Genomic DNA, 15,310 nt, shown 5'->3' with positions numbered 1-15,310 from the left:
CTGCTGAAGGCAGGGGCCTCAGCGTTGTGACGGCTCCTTGTTGTCTTTGCTGAGTATGTTAGATTGACCCTGATGTAGTGTCTCAGTAAGAGATGCTGCAAAACTATTTGCTGAAGTGCTGCTAACTGTTTGCTGGCCCTGCCCGTTGGGGACCCAACCCGCTTGCCTTGGGAAAGTTTGAAGTGGCTGCTCTCGAGGGGAGGGGGAAGCAACTCTCTGACTCTGAATCGACTGCACTGATTTCCAGGTGTGATTTGTGGAGCGGGTGCTCGAGCTGTGCACCACATAATGTTTGCACGATTGCGGAGTGAACTCTGGCAGCTCAGCTCCTGAGCGAGCTGCAGAGCAGTCAGCTGGACACCATGGAGGAGCTGACGGTAGGGTCCACCACTCATTCCTTAAAGGCAAGACAGGGAAGCAGGATGGCTGAAGACAGTTGGGATGGTAAGCAAGTGTGCAGCAGAGGAATCTGTCACACACTGTTTTCCAATTGTTCACTCTTGGCATTTGTAACGGCAGTCTCTCCTCCAAACCTCACGCTAACAGAGCGTTTTGTATTTGTTTGAAGAAACTTTGACACAAAAAAAATCCAGAGGGTGAATTCTACTTTAACCTCCTAAAGACCGTGTTGATCAATCTTTTCCTGAAGTGGGTTTTTCCTCAGCCTGTGTTTTTGTATTTTACGGGTGCCTCCTGTTAAAAATCGCTGGACTACGTGTTGCCGAGTATGAGACGATGTCCCTCAGTTCCAGCTCATGCTTAATGTTGAAATGTACCAATTCTGAGGGGTCAGATACGATTTTAATCCCTCAGAGTACCTTTGTGTTTAGGTTTATGGAGTGGTGAAGAATAATGGGCAGTTTATTCGTGAAAGAGGTTTCACAAACTTGTGGAGTTCTGTGCCAGTTGCTCCTTGTACTGAAGGATCTGCTCAGAAGTGGGATGTAATTTATAACCTCTCAATTATTCTTGTGCGCTGATGTATCCAGGTTACCTCTCTTTAAAGATTCCCCTTTTTATTTTTCAATTTATTCCGGCGAGTGCTGAATTAGGTGAGAGTCCGAATGACGTGCTGGTTGGTGCTTTGGGTCTAGACAGGGTAGATGCAGGAAGAATGTTCCCAATGGAGGGGGAGTCCAGAACCAGGACTCGCGCTCTGGGGATTCAGCGTAGACCATTTAGGACGGAGATGAGGAGACACTTCTTCACCCGGTGAGCCTGTGGAATTCATTACCACAGGAAGTAGTTGATGCCAAAATGTTGAATGTCTTCAAGAGGTGGCTGGATATAGCACTTGGGGGCGAATGGGATCAAAGGTTATTGGGGAGGAAAGCAGGATACGGCTATTGAGTTGGATGATGAGCCATGATCGTGATGAACGGTGGAGCAGGCTCGAAGGGCCAAATGGCCTCCTCCTGCTCCTATCTTTTCTGTTTCTGTTGGCTATGATAACTTCTCCCTCAGTGTACCCGAACAGGTGTGGGAGTGTGGCAACTGGGGGATTTTCACAGTAACTTCATTGCAGTGTTAATGTAAGTGTTACTTGTGAAGTTGATAAATAAACTTTAAAACTTTAAACTTTAAAATTTTAAACTTAAGATGTTCAGTGAGTGAATGCCTGAGCTTGTTTCCCTCGCTGAGTGCATTCCCCTGAAACCAAGGGGCAATTTAGCAACAAATCCACCTAACCCATACGTCTTGGGACTGTGGGAGGAAACCGGACCAGCCGGAGGAAACCCATGCAGACACAGGGAGAACGTGCAGACTCTGCACAGATTGTGACCTGAGCCAGGAAGCGAATTGGATCCTTGGCAGCAGTGTTAACCACTCTGCCACATCAGTCCCATGCTGTAAACCTATAGCTCTGCAAGTTCCCTTGTCTCAAGTGGGCATCCGTTCTCCTTTTGAAACAGTTGAACATCTTAGCTTCCACCATCTTCGTCAGTGGTGAGTTCCAGCTCATTTTTGTATGACAGAGTTCCTCACGTTCTTCCTCCTATCTCATGCCCAAAACGGTAAATCTACATCCCCCTAGTCTTTGTGGCATCAGCTAATGGAACCAGCTTTTATTTATCCACCTTATCTAAACCTGTCATAATCTTGTGCGCCCTTAGCAAATCTCCCTGCAATCGCCTTTGCCGCAAAGGGGAAAGCTCCAGTTTCTCCAACCTAGCTTAAAATACCCCCTCCCAGCAGCCATTCCAGTGAATCTCCTCGCGACCCTCTCATGGACTCTCACCAGTAAGATGCCAAACATTTCCCTGTAACCGATTGTTACTACCAGGCAAGTAATGGGGAACTGGCTCCTCTCTATTTAACTTGCTGGGCTGGTGACAGCAAAGGTTTAAGCTTCTCTTTTATACAGATATGCCTTTTCCAAATCGGAGTGTATTTAACTGTTTAGGCTAGGAGCAAGAAAGAGCCAATCAAACAAGCTTTCCTTGAGTCAAAGAGCGAATTTGTTAACTGCTAAATCCAAGAAAAATAATAAAAATATAACATCATGCCATCATTAGGACCTGCACCTATGCATGCACACACGTATGCTTATGCACACTCGGAAGTACCAGAAGTAAGGGTGCCATTAAAAAAAGATTTTAAAAAGAATATGGTTGTGTCCTTTGTCCATGAGGCATAGATTTTAAATGTTATGGCTGATTTAGGTTAGCTGGTTTCTTGGTGCGATCAGGTGTGGAAAATGTTGCTGTTATTGCAAGATCTCAGTTCACTGGTAGGTTTCTGGTTGATAACAAAAAAAGCTGGAAAATCTCAGCCGGCCTGACAGCGTCTGTATGGAGAGAACAGAGACAGTGTTTCAAGTCTGGATAACCCTTTGTCAGAACTGGAATCAGAGTAAATGTTGGCTCTATTCTCTCCCCACAGAAACTGTCAGACCTGCAGAGATTTTCCTCCATTTTCTGTTTTTGTTTCAAATTCCAGCATTTAGTTCCGGTAGAGTTAGCTTCTCAAACTGGGTGAAATTCTTATCCCAAAACAGGGAGAGAGACCAGCTCCTAGCCTATTTCTTCTACTGAAGATGTTCTTGATACCTTTGTCACTTGCAATCTCTCCCTCATGGCTGGCAGCCTCACCTTAAAGTGCTTCACCCATTGTGTATTTCCAAGAGGCTTTGGGATCAGTGGCAGTCATTGTTTCAATATCATGCCGACACTATAGTTAAGAAAGCCCATCAATGCCTCTACTTTCGCAGAAGACTCTCACTAATTTTTACAGACTCACCATAGAAAGCATTCTCCCTGGTTGTATCACAGCTTGATATGGCTCCTGCTCTGCCCAAGACCTGCAAGAAACTACAAAAGGTCATGAATATAGCCCAATCCATCACGCAAACCAGCCTCCCATTCATTGACTTTGACTTTGTCTACACTTCCTGCTGCCTCAGCAAACCAGCCAGCATAATTAAGGATCCCAGGCACACTGGACATTCTCTCTCCCACCTTCTTATGTTCTTCCATCAGGAAAAATACGCAAAGATCTGCAGTCACGTACCAACTGACACAAGGACAGCTTCTTTCCTGCTGCCATCAGACTTTTGAATGGACCTACCTCGCGTTAAGTTGATCTTTCTCTACACCCTAACTACAACTGGAACACTACATTCTGCACACTCTCATTTCCTCCTCTTTGAATGGTACGCTTTATCTGTCTAGCGCGCAAGAAACAATACTTTCCACTGCATGCTAATACATGTGACGATAAATCAAATCAAAAGTGCTTTGCATTTTGAATGTATTTTCCTTGGTTATGAATTTCATTGGGTGCCTGGATTGTAAATGTCTGTCTCTATACAATCCCCTGAGGGTGATTTCTCACTTTCACTTTGGAATGCGGCCTTGTGTTTTGAAACAGTTTTCTGTCTTATTTCAAATTGCGTAATTTCCAGTCGGTTGAAAATTGAGAATTATATTTTCAAAATTGAAGGAACATAGTCTCTTGAAACCACCTGTCACAAAGAAATGTAGTGAGGTTCACTCCTATTTCACTGCAAGATATGAAAGCAAAATAAAAAGACATATTCACTCTCTCAGCCTTGGTCTGAACTCCATTCTAAACAGGTCTCTCCAAGTTCTGGGCAGGGTGTTGGCATTCACATTTGATGTCTATGCAATGAGAGTAATTTCAGGAAGAAGGCTTCCCGTTGCTCTAGTTGAGTTTTCCCGGTGTCACTGTAGACTTGGAAGGCCACCTTGATGACGCTATGCAGTTGGATAGGCCTGCCACTACCTGGTCGTTTGAAAGGTGGCTGGAGCATCACTGAGTCCAAATGGCATGACTTGACACTGGTTATAACCTATCCAGTGGAAATTTCCTTCACATAGGCAGATTTATATATCTATGGAGAGATATCCTTAATATACTTGCTACAGAGGGAGTGTGATGGAAGTTCACCAAATTAATCCCTGGGATGGCATGCTTGTCTTATGAGAGGAGATTGGGGAAACTGGGTCTATACTCCCATGAATTCCAAAGAACGATGGGTGACCTCTTTGAATCTTCCAGAATTCTTACAGACCATGAAAGGGTAGATGTTCGTAAGATGCTTTCCCTGTCTGGTGAATCTAAAACCAGGGAACGTAAGTTATTTGACAGTACAGTGAGGAGGACGTTCTTCATTCGATGGGTGGTGAATCTTTGGAATCTCCACCCCAGAGAACAGTGCAAGATCAATCCTTGAACATGTTCAAAACTTTACAACTCAGATTAATGACACCAACCAATGTGGAGATGCTGTGGGAAAGTGGTGTGGCGGTAGATGGTCAGCCAAGATCTTATTGAATGATGGAGCAGGCTTGACCGACAGAAAGGGACAGGATGAGGCCAATATTACCAAAATATGCTTTTTCTCAATCTGAATGTATTTAATGCATGGTCATCTGTTTTTAAGATGTGGGTATGCCGGCGTTGGACTGTTTTTAAGGCAGAGGTAGATGGATTCAAGGAAATCAAAGGTTATCGAGGGTAGATGGGAATGTAGAATTTGAAACACAATTTTAAGCTTATTTATTAGTGTCACAGGTAGGTTTAGATTAACGCTGCAATGAAATTACTGTGAAAATCCCCTAGTCACCACACTCCAGCATCTGTTCTGGTACACTGAATCAGAATTTAGCCTGGCCAGTGCCCGTAACCAGCACATCTTTCAGACTGTAGGAGGAAACCCATGCAGACTCCACACAGATAGTGACCCAAGCCGGGAATCGAACCCGTGTCCCTGGCACCATGAGGCAACAGTGCTAACCACTGCCACCGTGCCGCCGCAGATTGGCCAAGATTTTATTGAATGGCGGAGCAGGCTCAATAAGCCAGGTGGCCTAATTCTGCTCCTGTTTCGTATGTTTATAACTATTTAATCTGTGAATAATAAGGAGCAAATCAACTGAGATTTTCTTGACTAATAGAGCAAATTTATTAACCATTAAACCAGAGGCAGAAAAAAAAATACAATGTCAAACGTTCAGCCCCCGTACAGTCATTAGGACAAATACGCACACACAGTTATTACTACCAACAACTTAGGTTAGCAGGTTTCTTGGATGCAGTCAGATGTAGAAAATTAAAGATAAAGTTTATTTATTAGTCACAAGTAAGGCTTACATTAACGCTGAAATGAAGTTACTGCGAAATTCCTCTAGTCGCCACACTTTGGTACCTGTTTGGGTCAGTGAACCTAACCTGCACGCCTTTCAGACTATGGGAGGAAACCGGAGTACCCGGAGGAAACCCACGCAGACACGGAGAATGTGACCTAAGTCGGGAATTGAACCCGGGTCTCCGGCGCTGTGAGGCAGCAATGTTAACCACTGCGCCACTGTGCCGCCCATGTTGCAATTATTATGAGATCACAGTTTTTGCGCAGTAACTTCATTGCAGTGTTGATGTAAGCCTACTTATAAATAAGTAAACTTTTACTTTTTAGTTAACTGGTAGGCTTTTGGTACACTTGGCCGCTTCAAAAAAGACAACTCTCTTATTCCAAGAGAGAGAGAGAGACAGCAGCCCTCAACCCGCATCCTCTTCTGAAGACTTTCTTGACACCGTCTGTGTCACTGGCAATCTCTCTACTAATTGCTGGCAACCTTGCCTTGAAATACTTCACCCATTGTGTATTCCCAAGAGGTCCTGGTTGGGTCTGACTGACCAATACTTTACATCTTTAATATCTCTTCCTTTAGAAGATTACGGGTTTTGATAGGTGTCTGAATTATTGGAAATATCTCTTTTTCCACACTCCCTTGAGAGTGATATGTTGGTTTCTCACCTTCGCCTTGGAATGTGGCCTGACATTTTTAAACAGTTTGTCTCAGTTTAGATTGTAAAATTTTCAGTTAGTCATAAGCTGAAAAGTTATATTTTCAAAAATAAAGGGGAATAGTTCCCCAAGCCCGATGCCTCTTATGCCTGCCCTCAATGCTATTTGACATTAGCCTATGACACCTGTTTTTCTGCCTTGCTAAGTGTTGGATGCATTCAGCTTGATCGTTGGAGGAGAATCTTGTCTTTGCAATGTCAAAGCTTGATGGGGCCGGCTGCAGTTTAATATCATACCCAGTAGCAATGTGACTCCAGACAGAACATTTGCCCCCAGTGGAAATGTTAAAGGCCCATCGAAAACCAGGTCTTTGCAGTGTCCAGATGAACAGGGTTGAACAGCCTGGGTTTTAGAGTCCTGAAAGCTTCCAACTATAGAAAATGTTGAGGTCAGTATCTCAGGAATAAAAGGTAAAACATTCAGCCCCTTAACCCTGTCCCTGATAGTTAGATCATGACTAATCTACCCCAGTTCCATTTACCAACTCAAATGCTCCATTTTGCTTCATAATCTATCAATATTAGTCTTGAAGGTTTTAATTGACCCAAGACGCCTAGCCTTCTGGGTGAGAGCAAGATGCCAATTTCTGTACCATTCTTTGTGTGGAAAAAGTACTTCCTGATTTCAGTACTATACGAACTACCTAATTTTAAGATTGTCTTTTGTTCTGGATTCCACCATCGGAGAAGTAACTTCTTTGTGTTGACCCAGATGGTTCTCCACCCACAGATCTTCAGACATGAAATCATCAAGTCGCAGATGAGTCACAGTTTGCTTCAGCTGAACGTCAAAATGACTGAAGGCTTCTGTCCCAGCTCCCACCACAAGCTCCTGACACCGAAACCTTTATTGCCTTCCTATTCAAATCATCCATTGTTCTCCTTTCCTTCATCCAACCACGCACTCCAGGATGTCCACACTGCAGTCGCCTCTGCTCCTGGGTCATGTTTAGGGAGTGAGTTCCAAAGAACTTCTCCACCTTTGCAAATTCTCTCTCTCTGTTAAAAATTTCTTTTGAAACTCGTCCTTGCTCCTGAGTCTTCAGCTATTTCTCAGAATTCCCCCACCCCCACTACTCAATGAAGTGGTCTTTGTATGGCTTCAGTCTGCCAACTGGAAAGAAATTGGGCAAGATTCTCCGACCACCCAGTCATGTGTTTCCTGCCGGTGGGAGGCGGCGTGTTGTTGGCTAGCTGCAGGATTCTCTGGTCAATGGGGATTCCCATTAACGTCACCCCACACCAGTGGGAAACCCATGGGCTGCCAGGATGACTGAAGAATCTTATCGGTGTGAACAGCCGGAGAATTCTGACCATGGAATCCACGTTTTAGTATACAGTGAAAAGTATTATTTCTTGCGCACGTTATACAGGCAAAGCAAACAGTTCATAGAGTACATAGAGGAACCAGAAAGAAGAGGGTGCAGAATATAGTATTACAGACATAGCTCAGGTGTAGAGAAAGATCAATTCAGTGCAAGGTAGATCCATTGAAAATTCTGTTGGGAGCAGGGAAGAAGCTGTTCTTGAGTTGGCTGGTACGTGATCTCAGACTTTTGTATCTTTTTGCCCATCAGAAGAAAAAAGAATGTCCAGGGTGTAGGTGAGGTCCTTGATTATGCTGGCTGCTTTTCCAAGGCTGCGAGAAGTGTAGAGAATCAGTGGATGGGAGGTGGGTTCAGGCTTCATTCATGACCCTTTGTAGCTTTTTGTGGTCCTGAACAGAGCAGGAACCATACCAAGCTGTGGGTTAAAGTTCAGGTCAGAAACTCCAAAGTGTTTTATGAAGCCTGCCTGGATCATAAGTTTTGTATCTTGAATTTGGCCACGATAAGCATGAGATGTTTCACGTCGAATATGATTTAAACGACCCACTAGGGAGCTTTTATCAAACAAAGTTTATTTAAGAATATAGTTAACATGTGTAGTAAGAAAATTAGCAAGAACTTTTATCAATTACAAACAAGAAACAAAAAACCACTGTAAGATATAACCCTTAAGCACTACATCTAATGTGTTCCAATCAAATCAATCCCATAGACAAAAGATCCTTTTCACATGTTTAACACAACAAAGATTCATGCTGACTTGATACTGGACTTGAGCCTGTTGGATGAATGTGAACACTCAGAACAGTTTGTAGTCAGAACAACAGGGAGAGTCAAGCCAAAACAGCAGATTTTCCCCTTCAGAAAAACAAGGCATTGCTTTCAGATAACCAGCAGAATTTCCAAATGCGCCAAAGAGAAACACTTCTTTACAGCTTGCTGTCTCTTCTAAAAACTCAACTCTAACTGCAAGCAAACAGAAAATGAAACCTTAAACTCACTGGAAAGGAAAAAAAACTGTGCAAAAACACACAACTGCCCTCCTAACAATGCAGGATCATAAAACAACCCAGAGTGAAAATAAGCCGACCCCACTTAACCTGTTGAAGTAGAAGGCTATGGAGGCCGGGTTATTGAGTGTCTTTTAGACAGAGGTAGGTTCTTGATTAATAAGGGGATCAGGGATTTTGGGGAAAAGGCAGGAGAATGGGGATGAGAAAAATATCAGCCATGATTGAATGGTGGAGCAGATTTGATGGGCCGAGTGGCCTAATTCTGCTCCTATGTCTGATGGTCAATGAAGATACTGCGAAAATCTCCGAGTCGTCACCCTTCAGCGCCTGTTCAGATACACACGGGGAGAATTTAGTGTGGCCAATTCACCTAAACTGCACATCTTTGGACTGTGTGAGGAAACTGGAGCACCCGGAGGACACCCATGCAGACATGGAGAGAATGTGCAACCACCACATAGACAGCGACCCAAGCCATGAATCGATCCCTGGTCCCTGAGGCAGTAGTGCTCACCACTGTACCCCCCACATTGCTGGTCTATTGGACGCTGTGGAGCAATTTAGCACAGCCAATCCACCTAACTTGCACAACTTTGGATTGTGGGAGGAAACCTACGCAGACACAGGGAGAACTTGCAGACTCCGCACAGACAGTGACCCGAGGCTGAAATCGAACCCAAGTCGCTAATCACTGTGCCACCGTTTCAGCCCTGCTAGCTATTAACAAAATTTAATCAGGTTGCCACCCAACATGTCCCAGCTTTCAGAACAAACAAAATGCAGCCTTCTGAATAGAGGCTGCATTTCGAAATTGTTGGTGACCTGAATGTGACTCGACCTGGACCTCATTCTGAGTGCGGGAATCAGAGGTTTCGCTCCAGCTTTCACTGCGAGGGTATTAGCTCTGGACAATCTGTCAGTGCACTGGTTGAAGGTGTTGTTGCACAGTTTCCCTCTTGTTGTCCTGACACAAATGGGCTCAGGTTTGATGGCTTCCTCCGGTTTTATTCAGCACATTAGAGCAGGCAGATAGAAGGTTGCTTGATGTTCCACTCTGCCAGCCATTTCTCAGCTTGAACCCACTGGAGAAGGACTTAAATCAAGGGCAAACATCACATTCTGGCCATTAATGCACAAAGATGTGTGTGTGTGTGACACATGTCATTGTGTGTGAGGGGTGGGGTGCACGCACCTGTGATTGTGTGTGTGAGGGGGGGCACACGCATGATTGCGCGTGTGTGTGGGGTGGGGTGCACACATGATTGTGTGTAAGGGGTGTGTGTGGGGTATATGTGTGTGGGGCTGCGCACATGACTGTATGTGTGTGTGTGGGGGCGTGCGAGCAAGTGGTTGTGTGTGGGGGGGTGGGTACATGCGTGTCTGTGTGTGTGTGTGTGAACGTGCCTTGCCCAAGGATAAGTCTGCTAATTTTATTTGCGAATTGAGACCGCTGTGAATAACAGGGGTTTATGAAATATCACGGGGCCCTGTATGTGAAACTGTTATTTAAACTGATGTCGGTAATTGTGCCAGTTCTCACTGAGAGTGTAGTGCTCAGCAGCTCTTTGGGTTTGACTGCAGCACACTGACTTGCCCTATATTTTCCCCTTCTTCCCCTTTGTGAAATACCTTCGGACTTTTCAACAGTAACCCGCATTTTTATAGCACCATTAACGTAGTGTAATGAGACAGGGTATTTCACAGGAGTATCATCAAACACATTTGCCATCAAACTAAAAACGAAATAACAGGACTGGCGGTCAAAGGTAATCCGAGGTAGCTTCTAAAGAGCATCTTAAAGGAGGGGAGAGAGGCGAAGATAATTACAAACATTAGACCTAGACAGCACGGACACCAATAGTGGAAGGTAACTGGGGATGTGCAGGATCCAGAAGGCGGCACAGCGGGCGGCACTGCTGCTTCACAGCACCAGGGACCCGGGTTCAATTCCCGGCTTGGGTCGCTGTCTGTGTGGAGTCTGTACGTTCTCCCCGTGTCTGCGTGGGTTTCCTCTGGATGCTCCGGTTTCCTCCCACAGTCGAAAGACGTGCTGGTTAGATGCATTGACTCAAACAGGTGCCGGAGTGTGACGACTCGGGGATTTTCACAGTAACTTCATTGCAGTGCTAACTTTAAACTTTTAAATAAATAAAATTTTGAATGGCGAGATTAAAGAGGGTTGTCGAGATGGCAAATCTAGGCATTACTGGAGCGGGATCCAGTTAGGTCCGTAAGGGCTGCTGTGTTCACTGTGTTTAAAAGCACCAAATATACACAAGCAGTTAGTTGTTATGAATAGCTTGCTGCATCTTGTGATCAGTACAGTGAAAAAATGAACAGAACCAGAGGCCATGGGGGTGAAAGGCTACAAATAATAATTTTATTTCTTTATATATCTCCAACCAATATAAGATATGATTCCAAATTGTTTCTGATAACCTGAGACTTAGTGCACTGCTAAGTATGATTTTTGCAATATCGCAGAAGGTTGGCAGTACATATTATCCGACAAATTTCCATGACTTTTTTATTCATTCATTGGATGTAGGCATTGCTGGCTAGGCCAGCATTTACTGCCTGTCCCTAATTGCCCTCGATAAGTTGATGGCGAGCTGTGTTCTTGAACCACTGCAGTCCGTCTGGTGTAGGTACACTCGCACTGTTAGGGATGATTTTGTTATATTTCCAAGTCAGAGTGGTGAATGGCTTGGAGGGGAACTTCCAGGTGGTGTTCCATGCAGCTGCTTCCTGTGGTCCTTCTAGATGGTGGGTTTTAATGGTGCTGCCTAAGGAGCGTTGGTGAGTTAGTAGAGTGCACCTTGTAGCTGATAACATGCTGTTTATCAGTGATGAAGGGAGTGAATGTTTGTAAGTGGGGTTGCCAATTAAGTGTGTTGCTTTGTCTTGGATGGTACCTTGAGTGTTGTTGGAGCTGCACTCATCCAGGCAAGTGGAGAAATTCCATCACACTCCTGACTTGTGCCTTGTCGATGGTGGACAGGCTTCGGAAAGTCAGGAAGTCAGTTACTCACCACAAAATTCTTAGTCTAACCTGCTCTTGTAGGTTCATAAAACTAGTCTAGTTCAATGGTAATCAGTGCTGATAGGGGGGATTCCACAGTAAAAATGCCACGGAGTATCAGGGAGAAATGGTGGCACGTTGGTTAGAGTTGCTGCCTCACAGTGCCAGAGAGCCGGATTCAATTCCCAGTTTGGGTCACTGACTGTGCGAAGACTGCATGTTCGCCCTTTGTGTGGGTTTCCTCCGGGTGCTCCAGTTTCCTCCCACAGCCCAAAGATGTGTGGGTTAGGTTGATTGGCCAAGCTAGCGTCAGGGGTTTAGTAGGGTAACTAATAGGGTTATGTGGATAGGCTTAGATGGGATTGTGGTCAGCGCAGACTTGATGGGCCAAATGGCCTTCTTTCGCACTGTAGGGATTCTATGATTCTATCTTGCTGGAGACGGCCATTGCCTGGCACTTGTCATGTTAGTTACTTGCCAGCTTAATCCAGGGTGTTTTCCAGGCAGGTTATTGCTGAGTAAGTGTTGTTTGATAGCACTGTTGATGACCCCTTCCATCACTTTACTGATGATTGGGAGCAGATGAGCTCCTCATGAGTTCAACACATTCTATGCCCATTTTGAGCAAGAGGTAAGCAAGAGCACACCCTCCATCCAGGAAGCCTTGGATGACCTTGTATCCAAGGTCACCACTGCCGACGTCAGAGCAGCCGTCTCAAAGGTCAACCCAGGAAAACAACTGGCCTGTTTGGGATACCCGGATGAGCACTCAGACCCTGCACCAATCAGCTGGTGGGCATATTTGCAGATATCTTCAACCTCTCTTTACACGAACCTGAGATTCCTACCTGCTTCAAGAAGATGACCATCGCCCTGGCACCAAAAAAAAGCCAGGCAGTGTGTTAATGATTATCATCCAGTGGCCCTGACATCTATCATTATGAAGTGCTTTGAAAGATATGTCATGGCACAACTCAATTCCTGCCTCCCAGACTGCCTGGATCCATTGCAGTTTACCTAATGGCACAACAGATGCCATCTCCCTGGCCCTGCCCTCAACCCTGGAACACCTAGATAACAAAGGCACCTATGTCATATTCCTATTTATTAACTACAGCTCAGCATTCAACACCGTTATTCCAATGAAATTCATCTCCAAACTCCATGGCTTGGGCCTCGGCACCTCCCTCTGCGACTGGATCCTGAAATTCCTAACCCACAGACCACAATCAGTAAGAATAGTCAACATAACCTCCTCCACGATCATTCTGAACACTGGTGCCCCACAGGGTTGTGTCCTGACCCCTTTGCTCACAAAACTGTGTCCTTAGCCCCTTGCTATACTCCTTACACACCTTTGATTGTGTGGCCTAATTCCTCTTCAGCTCGATTTTCAAGTTTTCTGCTGACACCACCATCGTGGGTCAGATCTCAAATAATAATGAGATAGAGTACAGGAATGAGATAGAGAATCTGGTGAACTGATGTGATGGCAATAATCTTTCCCTCAATGTCAACAAAACAAAGGAGATAGTCATCGACTTCAGGAAACATATTGGAGGACATGCCCTGTCTACATCAATGGGGATGAAGTAAAAATGGTCAACAGCTTCAAGCTTTTAGGTGTCCAAATCATCATCAACCTGTTCTGGTCGGACACTATACTTCAGCAAATTCATCAATGCCTCTGGACACTAAGGAAATTTGGCATGTCCACTACAACTCTCCAATTTCTACAGATGCTTCATAGAAAGCATTCTGTTTGGTTCTGTCACAGCTTGGTGTGGCTCCTGATCTGTCCAAGACCGCAAGAAACTACAAAGGGTCGTGAATGAAGCCCAATCCATCACTCAGACTAGCCTCCCTCCATTGACACTGTCTACACTTCCCACTGCCTCGGAAAAGCTCTCAGCATAATCAAGGTCCCCATCCACCGCGGACATTCTCTTCCATCTTCTTCCTTAGGAAAAAGATACCAAGGTCTGAGGACACTTACCAACCGACTCAAGAACAACTTCTTCCCTGCTGCCATCAAACTTTTGAATGCACCTACCTTGCATTAAGTTGATCCTTCTCTACATCCTAGCTGTGGCTGTAACACTGCACTCTGTACTTCTTTATTTCTCTGTGAATGGTATGCTTTGTCTGTATAGCATGCAAGAAGCAATACTGTCCACTGTGTACTAATACACGTGACAATAATAAATCTGATTGTACGGAAATTAGCTGGGTTAGATTTATCCTCCTTCTTGTGCGCAAGAATTATCTGGCCAATTTTGCACATTTCCTGGTAGATGCCAGTGCTGTAGCTGTTCTTGAACAGCTTGGTGTGTTCCATTTTTTGATACCCTCGTACAGGCTCTTCCTCCTCCTCCTGGCAAAGATTTATTTTCTCCTCATGTGAATTTGGATCAACTCTTCTCTCTTCCTGTTGTTTTATTTTATTCATTTGTGTGATATAGACGTCATTGACTAAGCCAGCATTTATTTCCCATCCCTGATTGGCCTTGAGAAGATGGTGGCAAGATGCCTCCTTGAGCGATTGGTACAACTGAATGGCTTGCCAGGCCATTTCAGAGGGCAGTTGAGAGTCAGTCACATTGCTGTGACTCTGGAGTCACACATAGGCCAGACTGGGTGAGGATGGCAGATTTCCTTCCCTAAAGGACTTTAGTGAACCAGCTGGGGTTTTTCCAACAATCGACAATAGTCATCAGTGGATTCTTAATTCTACATAATATTTATTGATTTCAAATTCCACCATCTGCTGTGGTGGGATTCAAACCTGGATCACCAGAACATTAGCTGGTTAGTAGTTTAGCAATAATCCCATTATGCCTTAGCTTCCCCTACAGTTTGTAATTCAATTGCTGCATTTGGATACCCAAGTGCTAAAACATTCAGTGCCTGTTAAGCACCAGAGAGTGACTAGCTCCAACAAGAAAATCCAACCGTTTCACCTTAACCTTCAGTGTTGTTAGTATTGCTGAATTCACCCACCATTGATCAGAAACTGGAGCAGCCATGTAAGTACTGTAGCCACCAATACAAATTCCTGCAGCAAGAAGCTCTCCTGACTCTCCAAAGCCTGTCCGCCCTCTACAAGACAGAAGTCAGCAATGTGATGGAACACTGAACCAGATGAGAAATTCTTACTCATGAAGGGAATGTTAATCTGGGGAATTCTGTGTCCCAGAAAGCAGTGGAGGCTGGATCAGTGAATAAGGCGCAGTTGGGCAGATTATTGATAAATAAGGGAGTCAAGGGTTATGGGGCGCAGACAGCAAAATGGATTTAAGACCACAATCAGATCAGCCATGATCTTATTGAATGGCAGAACCATTGAAGGGCTGAATGGCCTACTTGTGCTCATCTGTCCAAAGGCACTGGAAGACCCACAACACAGCAATGCTGCCTATTAATTACACCCCAATTTGCACGTTCTTTGCAAGCAGACTCTGAGGCTATTTATTCGTATGGTGATTCCGATATTCTCTCCCAGATTGCCAACCCCAAACCTGCCCGCTGCGCTGCTGGAAATTACCCTTGTACCTTATCACAAAAAGCCATGGCAGGTAAATGAAGGACTCCTGAGCTGCTCCAGGCCCTGCTCTTGA

General features: G+C 44.8%; 1 protein-coding gene across 3 annotated transcripts in view; it reads left to right on the top strand.

The window, feature by feature from the left end:
- Window positions 1-15,310, top strand: part of LOC145360872 (cAMP-dependent protein kinase catalytic subunit alpha-like) — a 152,064-nt gene that overhangs the window by 38,831 nt on the left and 97,923 nt on the right. Inside the window, exon 1 of one of the 3 annotated variants that reach the window (XM_080216369.1) lies at window positions 10-444. The exons of the other annotated variants lie outside the window; for them this stretch is intronic. Within the exon in view, the coding sequence (XP_080072495.1) occupies window positions 363-444 (82 nt within the window). The 5' untranslated portion in view covers window positions 10-362. Of the gene's footprint in view, window positions 1-9; window positions 445-15,310 lie in introns of those variants that run through there. 3 annotated transcript variants of the gene reach the window in all.

The sequence above is a fragment of the Carcharhinus amblyrhynchos genome, chromosome 33 (assembly GCF_965287045.1).
Source record: "Carcharhinus amblyrhynchos chromosome 33, sCarAmb.v2.hapA, whole genome shotgun sequence".
NCBI lineage: Eukaryota > Metazoa > Chordata > Chondrichthyes > Carcharhiniformes > Carcharhinidae > Carcharhinus > Carcharhinus amblyrhynchos.
Note: the sequence above shows the minus strand (reverse complement) of the source record. Positions and strands in the feature narration are given on the sequence as shown.